Source organism: Cervus canadensis, chromosome 14 (genome assembly GCF_019320065.1).
Source record: "Cervus canadensis isolate Bull #8, Minnesota chromosome 14, ASM1932006v1, whole genome shotgun sequence".
Classification (NCBI taxonomy): Eukaryota; Metazoa; Chordata; class Mammalia; order Artiodactyla; family Cervidae; genus Cervus; species Cervus canadensis.
Window position 1 is genome coordinate 35,515,582 of NC_057399.1, and position 22,759 is coordinate 35,538,340.

At 35.7% G+C, this 22,759-nt stretch overlaps 1 protein-coding gene and 1 long non-coding RNA gene across 15 annotated transcripts in view; one reads left to right on the forward strand and one right to left on the reverse strand.

Annotated features, from left to right (window-relative positions):
• Positions 1–22,759, reverse strand: part of PTPRD (protein tyrosine phosphatase receptor type D) — a 427,632-nt gene that overhangs the window by 133,975 nt on the left and 270,898 nt on the right. For 7 of the 13 annotated variants that reach the window (XM_043487049.1, XM_043487051.1, XM_043487040.1 and 4 more), the window contains 2 exons: positions 18,239–18,448; positions 7,699–7,859 (listed from right to left, as the gene is read on the reverse strand). In XM_043487049.1, coding sequence (XP_043342984.1) covers positions 7,699–7,859; positions 18,239–18,448 — 371 coding nt within the window. The remainder of the gene's footprint in view (positions 1–7,698; positions 7,860–18,238; positions 18,449–22,759) is intronic. The other 6 variants (XM_043487052.1, XM_043487053.1, XM_043487050.1 and 3 more) reach the window with 1 other exon arrangement.
• On the forward strand, positions 251–9,378 carry LOC122453173. Of its 2 annotated transcripts, none has more exons than XR_006272968.1 (5): positions 251–338; positions 797–879; positions 4,418–4,475; positions 6,352–6,490; positions 9,272–9,378. It is a non-coding gene; the product is annotated as an uncharacterized LOC122453173 (long non-coding RNA). The 2 variants fall into 2 exon arrangements; XR_006272969.1 differs by having other exon boundaries at positions 256–338; positions 747–879.

Consider the following 22,759-nt stretch of genomic DNA (forward strand, 5'->3'; position numbering starts at 1 on the left):
AATAAGATAATCTCTGAGAAACCAGTTTCCAAAACTCCGAGCCAGCTAGGAAAATCAGCTGTTTAAATTTCATTCTGCTTCATTTAGTTTTGATGATCACAACACGAGTAATTCTGACTGCCCACACTTTACCGCATTGTTTCTAAACAGAAATGTGTTAAAATGTGAGTTTTCTAACAAAGAATTTCTAAGCAAGATTTGCAGGATGAAGAGTTTGATCATCATCAGAAACAACAATCATTTTAAAAAATGAAATTTACTGTTACAAAGTATTAAATGGCATATAATGGTCTAAATCAAGCCCAGTATGAACATCAGGAGTGACATTTCTTTTTCTGGTAAGTTTTTGGAGATCTCATTATTTTCAACTAGAAAAAAATAACAAATAGTGACTAGAAACAGATTCTGAATATTGCCTTGCTATTTTTTCTATCAGAATTATAAATTCCTAGGGTAAGTTTATTTCTCACAGTGAGAAGTGTCTACCATGGGCAGGCGTTATCTGCGTGAAAAGAAAATAGAAAAGCACATGACATTTCAGATATGGCAGAAAATGCTAATTGTATAAAAATATGTGTTTATTTGGGCTGTGAATAATGTACAACAAAAACGCTGCTCTTTGGTCTCAGCGGGGTTTTATTTTCATCTAGTCTCACCTGGCTTTGATCTAAATGTAAAGTGGGGAACAAAAAGGGACATGGGGTGGAAGATCATATCTATTGTATTTATTTGGAACTTTTGTTCAGACATATGCATACAGGCTTTTGGAAGAAATGTAATTATTTACTATTAATAGAGATTTCAAAGAAATCAGTTCACAACGATTCTGACGACATCAAGAACAGAAGCCCAACTTTGCCACTACTGGTATCTCCTTGGGTAAGTCAACTACAAACCTAACTTACTTAATTTCTTCACTTATACAACAGGGGAAGATGGTTAGATGATGTTAAGTTTTGGTCCAGCTCTCTTGATAGAACAAGAAGGTAGTGATGAAACTGTGAAATGTGGCCAGTTTTACAGTGAGAGGTAGATTTCTGAGCATATTAAGTGGATTCAAAGTGTTTTGAGTTTTGCCTTAAAAGAACTATTTTGCGTGTGTTTTTCTGCTGGATTAATGACAAGCACAGGTTCTCTGAGGTACTGTTGCTGTCAGTGAAAGTGTAATGCAGCTTGTTGACCAGTGTTACATGGTTTTAAGGAAAATAATGTAGCGGTAATTCTCTGGTATGCATCAGAGTCACCCAAGAGGGCTTGTTAAACTACAGGCTGCTGGACCAAATCCCTAGAGTTTCTGATTCGTAGATCTGAGGTCAGTGGGATCAAGAATTTGTGTTTCTATCAGGTTCCTAGGTGATGCTGGTGTTCTTGCTACTTGTCTCCATAGAGAACCACTGAATACAACACTGGAAGGGAGGCAGGTTAGATGGGCGTCGAGATCCTTTGCTTAATTTTAACCAGGAATTCATAAATGTGTGTGTGTCTCAGAAAGCTGAAAGGTTAGCTTGGACTGATCAGTAAATAAGCAAGCAATATAGGAATGATTATTATTGCTATTATTCTTCAAGGCTAGAGGACAGGGAAAATAATTTGGAATTAAATACAAATTCTTACTAAAGTATTGCCATCGATATTAGCAGGGTATAAAAATGTTAGTATTCCTGTACAAAGGGTCTTGAGATCATACTTTCAGTAAAAACAAACAAAACAAAAATGACTCACGTTAACACGTACAAATGCTCATTTAACCTTAACTACAAACAAAACTCAGAGACAGGTTTTACTACCTTTTAAATTTACCTTTAAATAATCTATTTTATCGTCACATATAAACTACTACTTCCTGAATCATTTTAATATCAAAATTACTTTTTATACCTAGGCTTTGTCCATGTTCCCTTTGCCAGTTTCATCTTTTATCTCCAGCCTCCACCCTTACCCCCTCAATACCTCCAAAGTGTACCTGTCTTCTTTGTTTTTTTTTTGTACTGAGCATTAAAGGGGTTTGATCTCTATTCCTCACCTGTCAGGCTTACTGCTCCATTTTAATGCAGCAAAAAAGAAAAAGAGAGGCTAGATGTTAGTTGGCCAATGGTAACAAGAGTAACCATGACAACCAAGATTTAACAGCTCATCATTAGGGACATACACTGACACATATTAGAAAATGATAGCATATCAAAATATTCCAAGGCCTCTAATCATGAAGCAAATGGAGGACATGAGAGTACATGGCTAAGCAAAGCATTTGTGGATGTATTAATGTCAGATTCACTTTTATTCATCAACCTACAAAACACTGCCACAACTAACTATATCCTAGGAACAGTTTGATGGTAGAGATATTATTTGATTTTTAAAAAACATGCCATGAGACAACAACTAATGTACTTAATGGGAATATAACATTATCCCATATAAGAAATTCAGTTCATTAAAAACAGTCTTCTGTTAAGAGGTACATCATTCCTTTAAAACACCTGCAAATTACACTGACCTGCAGAAAAATTTGCACAATTGTATAATATACCACAAGGTAATTAAGTGGCAGAGATGAGTTCTTCAAACACATTTTAGCAAGTAAGGTGATTATGAATCTTTTTTTTTTTCCAGTAAAAGCTTAAGTACATTTTCAGTTTTGGAAAATATAATACTCATCATTATATCTACAGAGCATAACCCATCTATATAGCTGTGCTAACCCAGAAAAGCCATTTATTACCAGTCACTGACATGACCCATATTTTCCTAGTCACAGAGGCACTACTGTATGTGAAGGCTTCCAGCTCACTCTCATTGGCACTTTCACCTGTGATAATAATGTGGACTGTTTAACCATGTTCTTTATGCAGAAAGTGTAACCTTCACCTAAAAAGAATTCATCTAAATAGTCTTCATATTGAGGCAAACTGCAAAATATTTTGTGAGTTCTTAATTGCAAGAAACAAAGATACCAGGTCTACCTCACAGCCAACAAACTATACACCCATATTGCTACAATATCTTCCCTTAAGGTAATCCAGCCCATAGCTTTTGAAAAGTACAAAGTCCACATTTAAACTGTACACACACACACACACATACAAAGTGAATAATGAAAATGATATCAGACACACAGGTTCTTTTGATTCTTAAAGTGATTTAGCTAGTTATGCCAAGTTTTTAAAAATCCTACAAGTGTTCCTAACTTGGCTTATTTTTAATCAATCAGTGAAGTCATCAGTGAATCCATTGTAGGAAAACCTATTTCTCTGGCAGAGTGAAATACTTAGTGAATTGCCAGGTTTGTATATGAAAAGGCTGTTGAATACTAGGATGAACCAGTGCATACTCTCCACTTCATTCCTCTACCACAGAAATGTCAGCCTTACTGCACATGGGTACATATTTTGTGCAAATATCTATAAGTTTAAAATCTTTTGGAATTTAAATTGCAGGCTAAGGATTTCATTACAGCTCTTGCCAGTCAAGATGAAGGTGATAATAAGAGATGGAATAAATAAGAGGAGGGGACTGAGTTTATCTACCACTATTTGATTCTTGTAAATTTGATTATTCAGTAGCCCTCTGCACCATGCACTCGCCTTGGCATAAGGAAATACCATGAGGAATAAGACAGAGTCCTTGACCTACAGTTTAGTGGGGGCAGAAAGCCAAGGAAATGGGCAATGGCAGTAATGCGGTAGGTTCTATGATTAAGATAAGCAGAAAGTGCTTTAGAAGCATAGAGAAGGGGGGGCCTTAAGGCAGCCTTAACTGCTAAAAGAGGACATGAGATGGACACTCAGAAAGACTTTCATTTAGCAAGTGGATCTTAGCTTACTTCTAAAGGGTGAGTGAGAGTTTGCTGGGTCAAGACAAGTGCCTGTGGAATGAGTAGAAAGGCTTTCCAAAGGACCTCCTCAAAGGCGAGAAGGCCTAGCCCAGTGTGGATGCCTATTTCTTCATAGCATCTCAAAATATTCTGGACTCTGATACCATGGGAATACATGTAGGGCTGATTCGAAAAGATGATTAAAGAGGTAGAGTCCACAGGGAACCACTGTTAGGAAAGGTCTATACCTTAGTCACATCTTCCTCATGGTCGTCACACATGAACATCCAGAGGGGATGGAAATTATTTACTCTCCACTCACATTAGACTATTACTATTCAAGAATGATAATTTGGTCTAGACCATGTCTTCGTGCTTTCTAACATCCTAATCCATTTTTTTCCCTTTCATAGTATATAATAAATACTTATTCATCTTGAAATGTTTTTCTTAGATTTACATTTTAAGAATATTTTCTATAGAAATAATTCCTGAACAGTTTTAGAACTAATGATTGAAAAGTCTTACAGATGTAGCAGATGTGCAGGGTAGATGAACATCAAAGAACATTCAATTACTTTATGGATTCTTTTTTCTTTGTAGGGGAAGATAGATGAAGGGCAACATGGAGTCATTTAGAAAACGTACATGTGCACTGAAGGTAAAAATAATACAATGTTAATTCTATTACTTGATCTTTTTTTTAGGTTCTCATATTTAAAAAAGGTCAGTTATCTAATCTATGTACTTATTTTAGAAGTGAAGAAACCAGGGCCTGGAGTGTTAGCATGACTTTCTATCCCCTATAGCCACCTAGTTACAAAGCTGGGACTTGAACTCATGTTTCCTGCTTCCTAATTTACTTTTTTTTCCTAAATCTTGCTACATCGTCTCTCTGAAGTTAAAACTGTTAAATCATTGCACATGTATCACAGATACAGTCCAGAATTTTTTAAAAAAAAATCTTAGTGCAGGAAAATTAACAAAGATCTACAAAACATTTCATTAATACTATTCTGATGACCCTTTAAGACCCTTACAAAGCCTCAGTGATATGTTTTGTTATTATCAATGTATTATGGGTTTTAGCACATTTAAAACAAAGTCAAATGAACAGAATGCAAAATGAAAATAACTGCTATTCCATATTACTATAATTAATAGAAGTAAATCTCCTCAACTGACTCAGTGAGATTTTTTTATATGGACAAACCATCCACAGCTATAGATCTATTCCTAACAAAGGTAGTCTTGTAAACAGGGGTATATTACCAACAGGATTATCAAGATACTGTGAGTCAGCAGTATTACATACTCATTCCCTAATTACAGTATTATTTGCATACAGAAAGTGAAATACTTTAATAATAGTAATGACGGTAATCAATTCTGAGTGATTACCAATGACCTGTATATAAACTGAAAAGCACCTAAAAAGAGAGGTATAGTGTTTGTTATATAATTTTCTTTGCTCAGATTCCAAGCTATTAGAGACACTATTCATTGCCTACAGAAGATTTCCTCTTGAACTGTTTCATGATAATCAGGAAGGACATTGTTGGGTCTACTTGAGTTTCAAGTCAGGAATGTTCTTTACTGCTGAAGCAAGCATTTCTATTTCAGAAATGCTTCATGGGCTTTCAGATGGTTAGCTAAATATACTTAGCATTTGAGGATGTGTGCATTTCCCAACAATTGCTTTAGACAATGCTCACATATGCATACACTAAAATGCAACTTAAATAGTCATAATATCTTTAAATATGATGCCTTTTTTGCAGGATTAGGAAAAATTAAAATAACTGAGTTGATATTTTTCAAGCACATGTGGATAAAGAAAACTTAATTACCAAGGTTAGAATCTTGTTTCTCCCTATTTATGTAACCAGTTTACAAGGCCATGCACATATCTATTAAGTGGCATGACTTAATGACAGCCAGATAGATCCTAATGAAATGCAACTTAAAAATAAGGTAAGCATCTTGTTCATTCTGAGTAATAACAAATGTCATGTGATCTAGAAACACAGTTGCCAACAAGCAATTTTCTCCTCTGACCCCCACAGCAGGATGTCAACACTTAGAATTATAGTTGTTTTCTGTAAAACATGTATTTTTTACTTTTTTCTTATTCTATTCTCTTCCGGTAATAAGTGCAGTACATAAGAAGCAAAGGGTACTAGCTCTTGCCTGCCTTAACTCACACAGGATCTTTTGCTGTTCTGGGGCACGTAGGAACCTTGAGCTTCCAGGCCTTAGCTCTTACACAAGAGATAAGTGATCAGATACAACAGGCTCCTTACCATACACACTGATAAGATGCAGACTGGAAGGGGGAGACTGAAACCATCAACTAAGATATTCTGGCCTTCATTCATTCGCTTCTTCAGCCATTGTAGGGAGTGGACAATTAAGCAATGGCAACAATTAGGAAAAATAATGATTTTTTTCTTCATTCTTTCTAATTCTGAAAGAGGATAGGTAATTTAATGCACTAGGATTATAAACTTCCTCAACTTGACTTTTTTTTTCCTCAGCCCTGGAATGAAATTGGAAAACAGTCTCAGAAGAGAGTTATTCAAAGGAGTAGTGTCTTGAAAAGTACTGTTTTGAATCCAGAGAAGAGCTTTGGGAAAAGGAAAAAAAAAAATCTCTTCAGAGAACAAAGGAATGCAGGTAGGAATAATTAATGTAAACCAATGAAAGGAGCTACAGGAGTAGGAAAAAGAAATAATGAAGATAAGATTGTCAGATTAAACATGTAAGCAAGAATCAAAATGAAGACATTCTCATCTAATTTTGAAGGTCAAGGTGATGGTGATGGATGGTGGTTTAGTCGTGTGCAACTCTTGCAACCCCATGGACTATAGCCCACCAGACTCCTGTGTCCATAGGCATTCTCCAGGCAAGAATACTGGAGTGGGTTGCCGTTTCCTTCTCCAGCGGATCTTCCTGATCCAGGAATCGAACTTGGGTCTCAAAGAGAAAAATTATCTTGCAGTAGAAGGGAGTACCTTCACAGTAGCATTCTAAAAGATGAGACACTACAAAGGAAAACAGGAACATAGATTGAGTTGCATGAAAATAAAATTTGGATTCAAAAAAAAATTGATGTAAAGGAAGGTAATTCAGTCACTTTGAATATTGTATTTTTTTAGTTCAGGAAGAAGTGGAAAAATAATTACTGTGTTTTCTATCCAACTAAGCAGTGACCTAGGGGACAAAATCTTACATGTAATGGAGACAGATATAGGATTGACAAAACAGTACATTAGAAAATATGGGTTACTGTGGATTATTTGCATCCCACCTGTGGTCAAAGACACTAAGAAGGAAAATAGTACCTTGGATTTCCTCTTGGACACAGATGAGAATTCAGTACTGAAGATGTGGAATAAGGGTTAGAAGAGGAAAAAATTCATCTTCCTCCTCTCTTTTATTTCTTTAATCTTCAATTTTTTAGCTACTTTTGCTAAATTTTGAGAAATAGCTACAGAAAAAAATCGCAGTACTCGGGCAAGTTAGACTTGTAATAGTGTTTCAAAAATCCATGCTGAAATGGAGCAATTAATGATCTAATTTGCTTCGGATTATCTGCTTGTGAATAACAACATCTCAACTGTCATGCAAAGAACTCATACTGTGCAAGTACCTCAGAAGATGGAGATTGGATCCATGTCTGCTGGGCAACAGAGTCTATACCACACACTGAATGAGCTCAGTCTTCATATTTTGTTCTAACGCTAATGGATACATTTCTCCTCCCAGTGATTACTGGAAATAGTTTTATGAAGATCAACCACATAATGACCATGAGACGATGATAAAGTCTTTGAAAACAAGGCAGCCCCCAAGACTGCCGCTGAGGCGCTGGGCAAACCTACCTTTTATAGAGAAGGATAGCTATGACAATGCAGATGATAAAGACCACTGCCAGCACAGGCCCCACAACCCAAATCAAGCCTTCTTCTTCATCCGTGATGGGCTGTGGGTCCAAGTCCATTGACACAACAGGGTCAGAGTAAGGGCTGGTTGCATACATCTTCTGAGGAAAAACAGAGTCTATGTTAGTTATGACTAACTCAATAAGGACTTTCTAGACAGCATCTTTAGCACTAGAAGAAGCAGAGATTCAAGATGTTATGGATTTCATAGTAGTTTCAAAATATTTAAAAGGTGGAGGGAAAGGAAGAAAAAAAGAGTTTTTGCAATCTAAATTTCTTTATAAAGTATTTCACAATAAAATAATTTTTGATGGTATCTATTTTCATAGATAACTCTCACTGGGATTTATATATTGGAATAGTAAATGATCTTAAGAAGTGTAAGTACCAGTAAATTAACCAGTCACAAAATGTTCACTGAGCAATTTACACTGTGCCAATGTATTACATACAAAATGAAAAATAAACAAAAATACTATAGTTCCAACCCTTAAGATGTAATCACTCAATAAATACTTATACAGCAAAATATCAATATTTAAATATTATATTATGAAAGCAGTCCTAAGTACTGCACATTAAAGTCTAAAACTTCAAAAGTTCAGTGTTCAAATTATATAGATGCAAGATATATGAAAGTGATAATATGGCTTTCTAGAACATAAAATTTTGAGGACTTAAAAGGACTTAGCAGTTTTTATGTAATTTTATTACAGTACTAGTCAGAGGTTGATATGATTAGTCCCAATAGAAAATTGGGTAAAGAGAAAAGAAAACCTTATATATTGTTGAGGGGAATGTAAATTGGCACAGCTATTATAGAAAGTAGTTGTTGGTTCCTCCACACATTAAAAATAAAACTACCATATAACCCAGCAATCCCACTCCTAGGTTTATATCTAAAGGAAATGAAATCACTGTCTCAAAGAGATATCTGCAAACTTGTGTTCTCCGCAATATACTCACAATATCTAACACATGGAGGCAACCTAAAAGTTTCCTTTGGTTGAATGGACAAATGAAATGTGATTACATGTACACACATATACAAATGCACACAATGGGATATTATTTGGCCTTCAAAAGGAGAAAAATCCTGCCAAGATCTTCAATGACATGGATGAATCTGCAGGGTATGATGCTAAGTACAATAAGCCAGACAGAGAAATCCATATTACAATATGAGTTCTGCGAATCTAATGTGCAGCAAGGTGACTATAGTCAGTAACACAGTATCATATACCAAAAAGTTACTGAGAGTAGATCTTACTTTCTCACCACAGATACAAAGGAGTTACTTATCTTAATCTTGGTAATCATTCACAGTGTATGTATATAAATAAATATATAAAATCATCACAGTGTACATTTTAAATATGTACCACTATATTTGGCAATGAGTCCTCAGTACAGTTGGAAAGATACATGCAAAAAAATTACTTGGTGAAGGAAGGGACTGAATATACATAAATTCTATTTCTCTAATATCTAGTTTTGTTCTGTCCTATTTTAGATTATCTCAGAAGATTCTCTTGACTTTTCCCATCTTTAAAATACTGTCTTTTCCAATAGAGACCAGTCCACAGTCATGAGCTGCCCCACATCTTAAGAATAATCTAACAGCTCATACAGCTCAAAAAGAAACAACCCAATCAACAAATGGGCAGAAGACCTAAATAGACATTTCTCCAAAGAAGACATACAGATGACCAACAGGCACATGAAAGGATGCTCAACATCACTAATTATTAGAGAAATGCAAATCAAAACTACAATGAGCTATCACCTCACACTGATCAGAATGGCCATCATCAAAAAAGTCTACAAATAATAAATGCTGAAAAGGGTGTGGAAAAAGGGAACCCTCTTACACTGTTGGTGGGAATGTGGATTGGAATAGTCACTATGGAAGACAGTAAGGTGGTTCCAGGGAAAACTAAAAATAGAATTACTATGTGATCCAGCAATCCCACTCCTTCATATTCAGAAAAAAATATTTTAAAAAGACACATGCACCTCAGCGTTCATAGCAGCACTGTTCACAATAGCCAAAACATGGAAACAAACAACCTAAATGTCCATCAACAGAGGAATGGGCACAGAAGAAATGGTACAGATATAATGGAATATTACTCTGCCATAAAAAGGAACGTGCGAAGTCACTTCAGTCATGTCTGACTCTCTACAACCCCATGAACCATAGCCCACCAGGCTCCTCCATCCATGGGATCTGCCAGGCAAGAATAATGGAGTGGGTTGCCATGCCCTCCTCCAGAAAAAGGAATGAAACAGTGCCATTTTCAGCAACATAGATGGACTTAGAGATTATTATACTAAGCAAAATAAGTCAGACAAAGTCAAACACCATATGATAACACTTATATGGGCAACCCAAAATATGACACAAACGAATCTATCTATGAAGCAGAAATGGATTCACAGACACAGAGAACAGATCTGTGTTTACCAAGGGGAGGAGAGAAGGGCTGGACTGGGAGTTTGGGGTTAGCAGATGCAAACTATCACATTTAGAATGGATAGACAGTAAGGTCTTACTGTATATAGCAGGGAACTATATTCAATCTCCTGGGCTAAACCATAATGAAACAGAATGTACATATGTATATATACATATATATCTATGTATATACACACACACTCACAACTGCCATTGCAAGAGATGCAGTTTCAATCCCAGGTTGGGAAGACGCCCTGGAAAAGGAGATGGCAACCCACTCCAGAAATCCCATGGACAGGGGAGCTTGGCAGGCTATAGTTCATGGAATCACAAAGGGTTAGACATGACTTAGCAACTAATCAACAATTCTCTCTCTCTGTTTACATATATATATATGTAACTGAGGCACTTGGCTGTACAGCAGAAATTAATACATTATAAATCAGCTATTATTTCAATTAAAAAAAAACCTGTTTCTCCTCTTCTCACTCAAGCACCACCGTAGATCCTATTTTCTCATTTGCTAACCTCACCTTATACAGTTCTTACACATCCAGACACCTTTTCCAGATTAGCCACAGTGGACCAAGCCTTTTTAAAAAACTTTTTCCTTTGTGACTGATGAAGCATTAACTTCCAATTTAAACAGTTCATGCAGCTTGATATCAAAGAAACAAACAACCCAATTAAAAAAGGGCAGAAGATCTAAATAGACATTTCCCCAAAGAAGACATACAGATGGCTAAGAGGCACATGAAAAAAATGCTCAACAGTGCTAATTATTAGAGACATGCAAATCTAAACGAGAATGAGGTATAATCTCACACCAATCAGAATGGCCATCATCAAATAGTCTACAAATAAATAAACGCTCCTATACTGGTTGGTGAGCATGTAAACTGCAGCCAGTGGAGAACAGGAACTGTGGAGGTTCTTAAAAAACTGAAAATAGAACTACCATATAAGACAGTGACCCTACTCTAAGACATTCATCCAGAGAAAAGTATAATTCAAAAAAATACATACACCGCAATGTCTACTGCAGCACTATTTTCAACAGCCAAGACATGTGAACAACTTGAATATCCATGGATAAATGAATAAAGAATACATACACACACACAAACACACATCAAAATATTACTCAAGCATAAAAAAGATCAAAATAATGCCATTTGCAGCAAAATGGATGGACCTAGAGATTATCATACCGATTGAAGAAAGTTAGAGGAAGACAAATATCATATGATACCACTCCATACATGGAAGCTAATTAAAAAAAAAAAAAACATACAAATGACCCTATTTAGAAAACAGAAATAGACTCACAGGCATAGGAAAAAACCTACAGTTACCAAAGGGGAAAGGAGCAGGAGAAGGATAAATTAGTGAGGGACTACTGTAGATAAAATAGATAACCAACAAAGACTGGGAACTCTACTCAATATCTTGTGATAATCTATGAGGGAAAATAATCTGAACTAGAATAGATACATGCAGATATGTACAACAGAATCACTTTGCTATATAACTGAAACTAACACATTGTAAATTAGCTATTCTTCAATTAAAAAAAAATGCTCTCCTTTGGTTCTCCTAATTCTATAGTCAACAGATCCCTTCCTGATCTTTCCAAATAGCTATGTCTTGTTAACTGTCTCTGAATCCATTTGATGAGCCAGTATTCTTAAATTCTATTCTCTGCTATCTCTTTTTCACTCCTGTGTAGCAAGGTGATCCTCAGCTTTAACTTCCAACCACTATGTAGATTACTTCCCCATTAATGGTCCTTAACTTAGTAATTCTGCTACGTCCCAGATCTTCATTTCCAAATTCAGTTCCTAGAGACTCCTACATCTATCCTCAAATTAAGAACTTCGGGTTATTTTTCTGCTTCCCAGATATACCCTCCTTTCGACTTGCTAATTTCTCTTTCCTCTCAACAGCAATGAATGAAAACTTGCTGATTCTATCTGATCAGTTCTCTCCAGTCTCAGTCCTCAGGTCCTCTCTCCATTGTCACAATACCACTTTTCTCATTACCTCATTCATATCCACCCAAACCATACCAAGAAGTTCTTTCCTCTAATAGTGTCTACTGCTACTAGAGATATTATCCTAAACCGCAGCTGTAAAACCTTCAGGAGACACTCTGGCAATTCCTAAATAAAAATTACACATCTTAGCATGATTCTTAAGGGCCTCCACAATTTTTTTTTTTTTTTAACTTTACCACATATAACATCAGTTCAGTACAGTTCAGTCACTCAGTCGTGTCTGGCTCTTTGCGACCCCATGAACTGCAGCAGGCCAGTCCTCCCTGTCCATCACCAACTCCCAGAGTTTACCCAGACTCATGTCCATCGAGTCAGTGATGCCATCCAGCCATCTCATCTTCTGTTGTCCCCTTCTCCTTCTGCCCTCAATCTTTCCCAGCATCAGGGTCTTTTCAAATGAGTCAGCTCTTCACATCAGGTGGCCCAAATATTGGAGTTTCAGCTTCAACATCAGTCCTTCCAATGAACACTCAGAACTGATCTCTTTTAAGATGGACTGCTTGGATCTCCTTGCATTCCAAGGGACTCTCAAGAGTCTTCTCCAACACCACAGTTCAAAAGCATCAATTCTTCAGCACTCAGCTTTCTTTATAGTCCACCTCTCGCATCCATACATGACTACTGGAAAAACCATAGCCTTGACCAGACGGACCTTTGTTGACAAGGTAATGTCTCTGCCTTTTAATATGCTGTCTACGTTGGTTATAACTTTCCTTCCAAGGAGTAAGCATCTTTTAATTTCATGGCTGCAATCACCATCTGCACTGATTTTGGAGTCCAAAAAAATAAAGTCAGCCACTGTTTCCACTGTTTCCTCATCCATTTGCCATGAAGTCACAGGACCCGATGCCATGATCTTAGTTTTCTGAATGTTGAGCTTTAAGTCAACTTTTTCACTCTCCTCTTTCACTTTCATCAAGAGGCTCTTTAGTTCTTTTTCACTTTCTGCCATAAGGGTGGTGTCATCTGCATATCTGAGGTTATTGATATTTCTCCCGGCAATCTTGATTCCAGCTTGTGCTTCCTCCAGCCCAGCGTTTCTCATGATTTACTCTGCATATAAGTTAAATAAGCAGGGTGACAATATACAGCCTTGACGTACTCCTTTCCCAATTTGGAACCAGTCTGTTGTCCCATGTCCAGTTCGAACTGTTGCTTCCTGACCTGCATACAGGTTTCTCAAGAGGCAGGTCAGATGGTCTGGTATGCCCATCTCTTTCAGAATTTGCCAGTTTATTGTGATCCACACAGTCAAAGGCTTTGACATAGTGAATAAAGCAGAAATAGATGTTTTTCTGGAACTCTCTTGCTTTTAACATATTCTATAATAACAGACTTCTTGCTACTACTACCAAAATGCTCTATTTTCTCTTTGCTGTCTCAAGTTCTGTAACATTTAGCTCCTGAAATTCAACTCATCTTCAAGGCCTCATTTAAATTTTGCCTCTGTTGAAGCTCTCTCTCCTTAACTGGAAATAATCAGTCATTTCACAAAATGTAAGTAAAATAATTTTAACAATTTGAGGTAGTCCTATTTGTTTTTTAATGGTAGTGGTCAAACTATATTGTGTTTTGATCTGTGTATATGCCTTATTTTCTTTAATGAAACTATAAACTCCTTGAAGGTACAGATTTATATACAATTTATGTTTGTATGCTTAAAGCAACCAGAACTTTGCATTTAGTGGGTTCCCAGAAAATCTTTGTTGAATAAAATGCTCATTTTTTTCAAATGACTGACAGTATTAAAACATGAGAGAGCATACTTATTTTTCCATGATCAGTAAATATACTTATTTTCAGTCTGCATTTTTTAAAAAGTAGGGCATATTTTCTGAATTTAAGTAGGACAAGCTCAGCAGTCATTCTGGAGAATACATGCCCACTAAATGCATATATGCTAGTCTCCTTTCCCATTTTCCTCACTATGTCCAAGAAAAAGACTGACTTGACTTTCAGATTTTCTAATGGCATCAAAAGAAGATTAAAAACTCAATATATTCCAAACCTTCTTAGAAGTAGATAAAAAAGGAAAGATATGTACAGTATAAGGATTTACACAAAGGACTTGGCAAATACATTCTATATCCAAGAAACATGATTCTTTTTTTTTTTTTTATGATTCTTTATATAATTGTTTTGCTTTAAATTTCCCCCTATTTTGTGGGTCACATTCAAACTATTTGGGAGACTGAAATAAGCAAAACTCTGTAATGTGAAATTCTCTACCAAGAGCCTTTGAGATAATAATCTTGGTTAGTCAAGAGAGAAATCTAACCAGAGATTTTTCCCGAAGTACACAGATTTCCAACCCAAATCAGGAAACAGAGACATGTAAAAAGGAAAAGAAAACCGTAAAATGATACCAGCCTTATGAAAAGCAGAATTTGTTCAGTATGTGGGGGTAATGGAAAAGGTTAAATGTTAGTCATTCTAAACCAGTCCTTTGATACGCTTAATGAGGCAGTTAATTGGGGGACAGCTCAATTGGGAAGGTAGATATTTTCTGTATGCAAATTGCCATCCCACCCTTTCATCACTTATGAAAATCTGGAGTTTACAAAAGACTGTATCACTACAAAAGCATTATATTAGTTGAATGCAAGTCTCTTCTAATAAATGCTGGCATGAACACATAGAAAACAAAGGAAATACTGTTAGTTTTGAAAATGATGTTGAAAAAGATGATGGAGAAAGGGGCAATTTAGACAATTTATATTTGGAAAGAAATGCTAATTACATAATTTATTCATCAATGGTGATACTTTCCAACACTAGTAGAAACATTTGGGAGACATTAGAAACCAGAGTCTCTGACAGTGCATGATCTGATGAACTTCCTTTTCATTGGAGTCTCTGATCTACCTCAATGCTCTGAACATGCTTTAGGAAATGTCCTAGAGCTATTTAAAGAAAATTTCTTTCAAATATCTAAAAATCATTAAAAAAAAGAATATGATTCCAGCATTCCATGCCCTTGATGTTCTGACTTAAAACCTTCAACTAGAAAGAGAAAGCATATCTGTACATTAAAACTCCAGGAAGCCTGTCACTTTGTTTTCAAATGACACCCTGTGCACAAAGGTAAACCAGGCAGAAAGGCTGCCTTTGTGTTTTGATTTTCCAGGAGGGAATTCCTTCAGTCATTTGAAGAGAAGCCCCACTGTATATGCTAACACCGGATGTGGAGAAATCTTTGATATTTCTTAGACTTCTCCTATCGAGGGGAAGGGCCTGGCTCTACCTAATTGCCATACCTGTCAGTTTTAGACCCCCAAAGAAGATACAGTTTAGAATATGTATATTAAATGTTAATGTGACCAGCCACTTCAAAATCTACCTTCCTCACATCTACATTCTCGCCCTCTCTCTCTGTCTTTTTAACATTCAAAGCAACTGAAGCAGAAAACAACGTGAGAGCAAGATGAATTACATAAAAGCAGACAATTCATTATTTAGAGGACCTTAGGAATGCTGTTTTATTGGATTATTTTCTAACTTCCTTGGCTCTTCACTGATAAAGTCACTGGTAAATTGCTATAATTTAAGATACAGGCTATGCTTGCCTTTTCCTAGATAGAACTTCCCTTGAATCTGGGCAGAAAGCACTACGGGCTCACTGGCAATTCTAGGAGAATAAAATACATACATACGATCACCACTCCCCTCTTAGTTGATATTTTCAAATACTTGGAAATAGACTATGTTTAATCTCAGAGTTTGTTAGTTCCTTTGGAATCACACAGGCTAAGGTCTCTTAGGTATTTTGCAACAACATACCTAGTATTAAATACACACACACACACATATGTATAAATATATACTTGAGAACAGTTTACGAGGATGAGCAATGAGAAAAGAGATGAGCAATGATAGCTGTCATTTCTATCCAGATGTGTGTCACATTAAGATTCCTATAAAAGGCATCCAAATTGAAAAGGAAGAAGTAAAACTGTCACTATATGTAGATGATATTATAGTATATATAGAAAACCCTCACGTCTCCCCCAAAAATATTATTAGAACTAGCAAATGAATTCAATAAAGTTGCAGGATATAAAGTTAATATTCAGAAATCTGTTGCTCTTCTATATACAAATAATGAACTATCAGAGAAAGCAAGAAAACAACCCTGTTTAAAATTGCATCAAAAAGAATGTAACACCTAGGAATAAACTTAACCAAGGAGGTGAAAGACCTATACTCTGAAGACCTATACGATAAAACACTGATGAAAGAATTTGAAAAATGATAAAAAGAATTGGGACGATGTCATCTGTCCTTGGATTGGAAGAACTAATATTAGAAAATGTCCAAACTACTGAAGGTAATCCATAGACTTAATGCAAACCCTATCAAGTTACCCATGGCATTTTTCACAGATCCAAAAACAAATAACCCTAAAATTTATATGAAACCACAAAAGATTCTGAAAAGTCAAAATGATATTGAGAAAAAAAAAGAACAAAGCTAGATGAATCATGCTTCCTGACTTCAGACTACATTTTAAAGCTGTAATAATCAAAATTGCATGGTACTGGCACAAAAACAGACCAACAGATCAATGGAAAAGAAAACAGACTCAAGAAATAAGTCCATGCACCTATGGTAAACTATTTTACCACAGAGGTTAGACTACATAATGGAGAACAGATAGTCTTTTCAATAAGTAGTGCTAGGAAAGCTAGACAACTACATATAAAAGAATGAGATTAGAACGTTCTCTCACTTACTCCCTCCCTTATTATATCCAAAATAATCTTAAAATGGATTAAGGACCTAAATGTAAGACCTGAAACCAGAAAACTCCTAGAAGAGAAGACAGGCAGGAAATGCATAAATCGTATCTTTTTTTTTTAATCTCTTAAGGCAAAAGAAATAAAAAGGAAAAAAGGACCTAATTAAACTTTACACAGCAAAGAAATCCATCAACAAAACAAGATAACCTACTGAAAGAGAAAAATATTTGCAAATGACAAGACTGCTAACTACTTAGTATCCAAAATATAGGGCTTCCCTGGTAAAGAATTTGCCTGCAATGTGGGAGACCTGGGTTTGATCCCTGGGTTGGGAAGATTCCCAGGGGAAGAGAACAGCAACCCACTCCAGTATTCTTGCCTGGAGAATTCCATGCACAGAGGAGCCTGGCAGGCTACAGCCCATGGGGTTGCAAAGAGCTAGACACGACAGAATGACTTTTACCTCACCTCACCTCACCTCATCCAAAATATAAACAGCTCATACAACTCAATATTTTAAAAAAGATAAAAAAGATAATCCAGTTAAAAATGAGCAGAATACCTGAATAGACATGGTTTTGAAAGAAGACATACAGATTACAGTCACATGAAAGGATGCTCAATGTCTCTAACCATTACAGATGAATGAGTAAAGAAAATGTGATATACACACACACACACACAATGGAATATTACTCAGTCATAAAAATTTATGTCATTTTAATCAACATGGATGACCCTAGGAAGAATCATGCATAGTGAAATAAGTCAGAAAGAAAAAGACAAATACCATATGATATCACTTACATGTGGAATCTAAAATAGTAAAATAAGCGAATGAATACAAAACAGAAGCAGACTCACAGATATAAAGAACAAACTAGGGGTTACCAGTGGAGAGTGAGAAGGGACTTGGGGCAAGATGGGGGTCTGGGATTGAGTTACAAATGCTAGAAGAAAAAAACAAAGAAGAAACAAAGACCACCATGCACCATCGATCTGGACTTCATAAACTAGAAATCCACCTAAATGTCCTGTGATGAGAGACACAGCCTTAGCTGTAATGAAATCACAAGCAGATTACTCAGCAACATTCAAAGAGTAGACAGCCTGTTAAATCTCATGAGAAACAATTAGGATGCGTGTAGCCCCATATCCCCACATTCTGGTGAAAAACGTATTTAAGAATACCACCAATAAGATGGATGCCATCACATTTCACTTACAGACTCTGCGTGTTCCATCACTGCTAACACAAAGAAGACATATTCTTGACCACTCTGGAGTTGCTTGTTTGTAAATCCACCGTAATGTTTGTCATCCCCCAGGGTGAACTCGGTGGGAAGGACATCAAAATGAGCGGCAATATATGGCTTTAATTCAACTTCTCTTCCATGACGGAGGCTTCTGCGTTTCCTAGATATCTCTTTAAGCAACTTAGAGGGAAAAAGTGGGAAACAGAGAAAGAAATGTAAACAACAATAACCCAACTTAATGACAGTTTAATAAGGGAAATTAATTCAGGGCTGGGAACAACCCAAATTTAATGTGTCCACTTCTCATGTGTGTCAGCATTACTAAATCTCAGTCTGTCTTCCAAATGCCTGTCCTGCTGTTAGGGTAAGACACTGTATTGCAGATGCAAGGCTCAGGCTATAAACAGAGGGCAATTAGATCCTTTACTGGTAGCTCACATCATTGTCCACTCTAATGAAATCCTTTCAAAGGACAAGAAAGCATTACAACTTGTCTATGGAAAAAAAGTCAGTTTGATTCACAAAAGCCTGTCATGCAGGCTTTATCACTGTGATTTATTAAACAAGTACTAACCTCAGAAAAAGTCAAAGACCAACATTTTGAAGAGTTAGTAATGACATAATTTGTATGACGTATAGTCCCTCAAATAAACATAAAATAGACTCTGATGACCAATTTTTAATTAACATTTTAAATAGACATTGTCACTTATTTAACAACTTTTGGCTTGACTTGTCTCCTTGATTTAACCATTTAGGGTACAATTCCTTGCATTTATCATGACAGCAAGTTTTTTCAGAGCTCACAGCTCTCTGGAGATGTTAAATTATCTAGCTAGGTGATAAAAAGGCAGGCTAGAGAAAAAATAATTATATTACCCAGAATGAAACAAACATAAACATGCATACACACAAATCCTTCATGTATTTTTAACTGGAAAAAAAAAAAACTACAAATTATGGTTTGATACTCTATTGTTTTTGTAGTTACTATTTGGAGAAAATCATGTTAATGATATGACAATTTCAAAATGATGACCAAGTTCTCTCTGCTCCCATTAAATATTGATATTTTATAGGGCTTAGGGTAAGTTTATAGCAGTCTGAGTTGCCTTTGAATATAAGAGGCACCGTAATTGTTTTTTTGAAAGAATGCTGATTTATTTTACTACCTCTATAGAGAAGACTGTGTATCTGAGACCCTACACAATGAAGGCCAAGCTTCTCTAATAATAACAGCTGCAGACTATATATACGGCAAAAACCAAGACCTTCTGTTAGGAACTTGATGGTTAACTTGTCTCTAACACAAAGTTGTAAATGTGCTAACCTGGTCAAAATTATAACCTAAAAATGTAAAAATCACTCTTTTGGTTATACATATATAATTTGTGCCCATGTTATTGAATTTAATTTATAATGTTTTCAAATTTTCTGTTAAATTTGAGTTTATTGATACAATTAAGATTATTTAACATGTAAGCTCTTTTATGAAAACCACAGTAGGCTTCTTTAGCACAATTGGACCATCTCATGATAAATTCAGATAGACTGATCAATTATGGACCAGCTGGCGTATAATAAAGCTAGTCCAGAAACATAGCACTATCTTTTGATCCTGTTGTCAAATTTAGGTTTTCTTATAATAATGATGATAATGGCAATAATAATTGTATTTGTTAAGCACTTACTAGGTGCCAGGCACCATTCTCAAGAGACTAAACATAGCTTATTTTATTTACTCATAAAAACTCTATAAAATAGATTATTTTTACCTCTATATAAATGAGGAAACTGAGGCACAATAGAAAGTAATAATATTGGATTCAATTGGTAAAATGAAATTACTTGTAAGACATTTTTTCCAACCATATTTTTGTTTACGTGGAGGCTGCACAATATTAAAGAAATACAAATGCAACATTAGGCTAAATTAATACTCTTAATTGTTTTAACTGAGTCTGTACTTAAATATATAATTTTTGTGTATCTGCTTTCATTAACAGAAAAATGCATGCTTTTTTTTCTGGATTCTTTAAATATTTTTAAAAATTCTGATGTAAATGTTTAACATATACTTGAAAAGTCACTACATAGGTTCTTGTTGATATGTAGGAGATGATGGGCCATTACTTTGAGAAGGACAAATGAAGTACAGATGAGCTGAAAAGCTTTTTGAAGTTGGTTAATCAGAAACATTTACCATCAGTTGTTTATGCAACTGTGTCCCCTCTTCTACTCCACTGATCAAACCCTACCTTGATTTTATTCATACTTCACATGTAGGCAACTGTCATAATTCATCCATATCACTGTCATGAGTGAGTACCTTTTGCTGGGGTTTCTTTAGAAGACTTAGAGGAAGTACCTTAAAATATTTTAGCGTTTCGGTCCCCCTTAGACCCAATGCTGCCATTCCCTAAGGTCAAACCTGGAACCTTAGGCTGCCCTAATGTCTGTGGGATGCTTCTTGTGTGATACTTTATATGGGTCAAGTGTGCTCAGATGACATGAAGTGAGCCAATATGTTCAAGTTACAACCACAAATGACCACATTATTTTATAGCAAGCCTTTGAAGTACAATGCGATGAAAAGCTTATGATATATTACAAGACTTGCCCTGAATTAAATATAACTAACATTTTTAGGAGTCATTCTGTCCAAAATTCATTTTGACTATCAAGGTCTGCTCTGCCCAGTCTGACCTTGACAACTAAGAGTTCTAGTCTATGAATTTATTATGTGAAGATTATCCCCAGACAAAGGATAAATGAGCTCAGAAGACAATACTGAGAGTGACTCTGTTTAGAAAGCCTCTTTCTATTTTTTATGGGCCTCGATGTGAAGCACACATGTGGAAATCCCCTCAGGCCACCATTCTATTCGATGATAGGGTTTCAATGATTTGAATTATAGGCCTTTCTGAAAAATCACTTGGTCAAATACATTTAAGAGAGGAACACTGCTTTGTCAAACTTGGCAGTACCAAGCTATAGATAAAATTACTACAATGCTTTTATTATCCATGGTAGGAAAAAAAAAAAAAAACCTGTCCGTAGGAATCAGAAACTGGATGAGTAAGCACAAAGTGAGGCCGTAGCCTCCTTTCATTTGTTCCCCTCCACAATGGTTACAAGATGTATTGGAGGTAATTCCAGAAGATATATCAAGGGCTTTAGTATTGTATCAGAAATAATTTTCATTTTCCAGTCAATGCATATCTTATTTCTTCCACCATTAATTCTACAATGTGGTCTCAATTATATCAGTAACAAAAGTGGGAAAGAACCCATCCTGACCCCAAAATTTTGAATTAATAAATGTTCTTTATCAAACTATTATACAGATTAATGCACCACAACTTGTGGGATGATTAAAATGACCCTTTGTTATGGGAATGAGCAGCAGAGACCCACAGAATTTAATTGCAAGAAAGTTCAATGTCATATAGCTCTATACTTTAATCCATTAGAATTGCTGTACATTTCGGAGGTTAAAACCTGGCTATAAAAGAGAATCAGCCTGTTATTACTTACTATCAAATGGCTCTACTTCTAAGGAAAGCTTTTTTTTTTAAAGTATTTTATGTCATTTTTGGCTTGGAGCTTAACTCCTTGGAAACTTTTTTTCAATAGATAGAAAGAGTCAGATTTTATAAGTTGCCTTTCCATTTTAAATCCAATTCCATCTGAATTCTGTATTTCAGCTGAGAACTGATTAAAATAATAAAGAATATGTTAGGATTAACTGATCAGTTGCAAATAAACCATGACTTGTTTCAAACTGTTTACAGAACAGCTCATCAACTGGCATTTTCAGATAGACTCCTCTGACAGCATAAAAAGGATTTAGTTCCTTTAATATTAGCAGGAAAAAAAAGTAAAATATAAAGCCTAAATTACTTGACAACATTATAGAAATGTGCCTCATTTTACACTCCTTCAATGCTTATCTAATCACTACACATTGACACAAAACACAGTCCTAACCTTGAACTCATCTCCTATTCCAAACTTGATCAACCTGAAGTCAGATAAATGAAATGGGTGATGATGAACCACACTTCTAGGGATGACATATGTTTGCCAAAAGAAGTTAACAGTCCTTATCTCTCAAGATCATAGTCTCCTTAGTGCAGACATGAACAAAATAAACATCATCTCCCTGTAATGCAGTTAGGGAATTTCTGCTTTTCTTTGCTTTGTATGAACTAATTTGATGGAGAGAAAATATCTAAGAAAACAGGTTGAGTTGTAAGATGTACAACATGCTGTAAATAAATTCAGTACATTAAAATATCATATTTCCCCAAATAGGGGCTTTTGACTTTTTATTTGACTTCTGAACTGATTCAGACTAGAATCATATTAAAATCATAAAGTCTCTCCTATATGGTATTTCAAAATGTGAACCCCCGCCATTAATTTGTGTGGCCCTCTGAGGGTCTGGCTTAACCCTTCCAATCACACTTTTCTCATCTAAATGGAAGT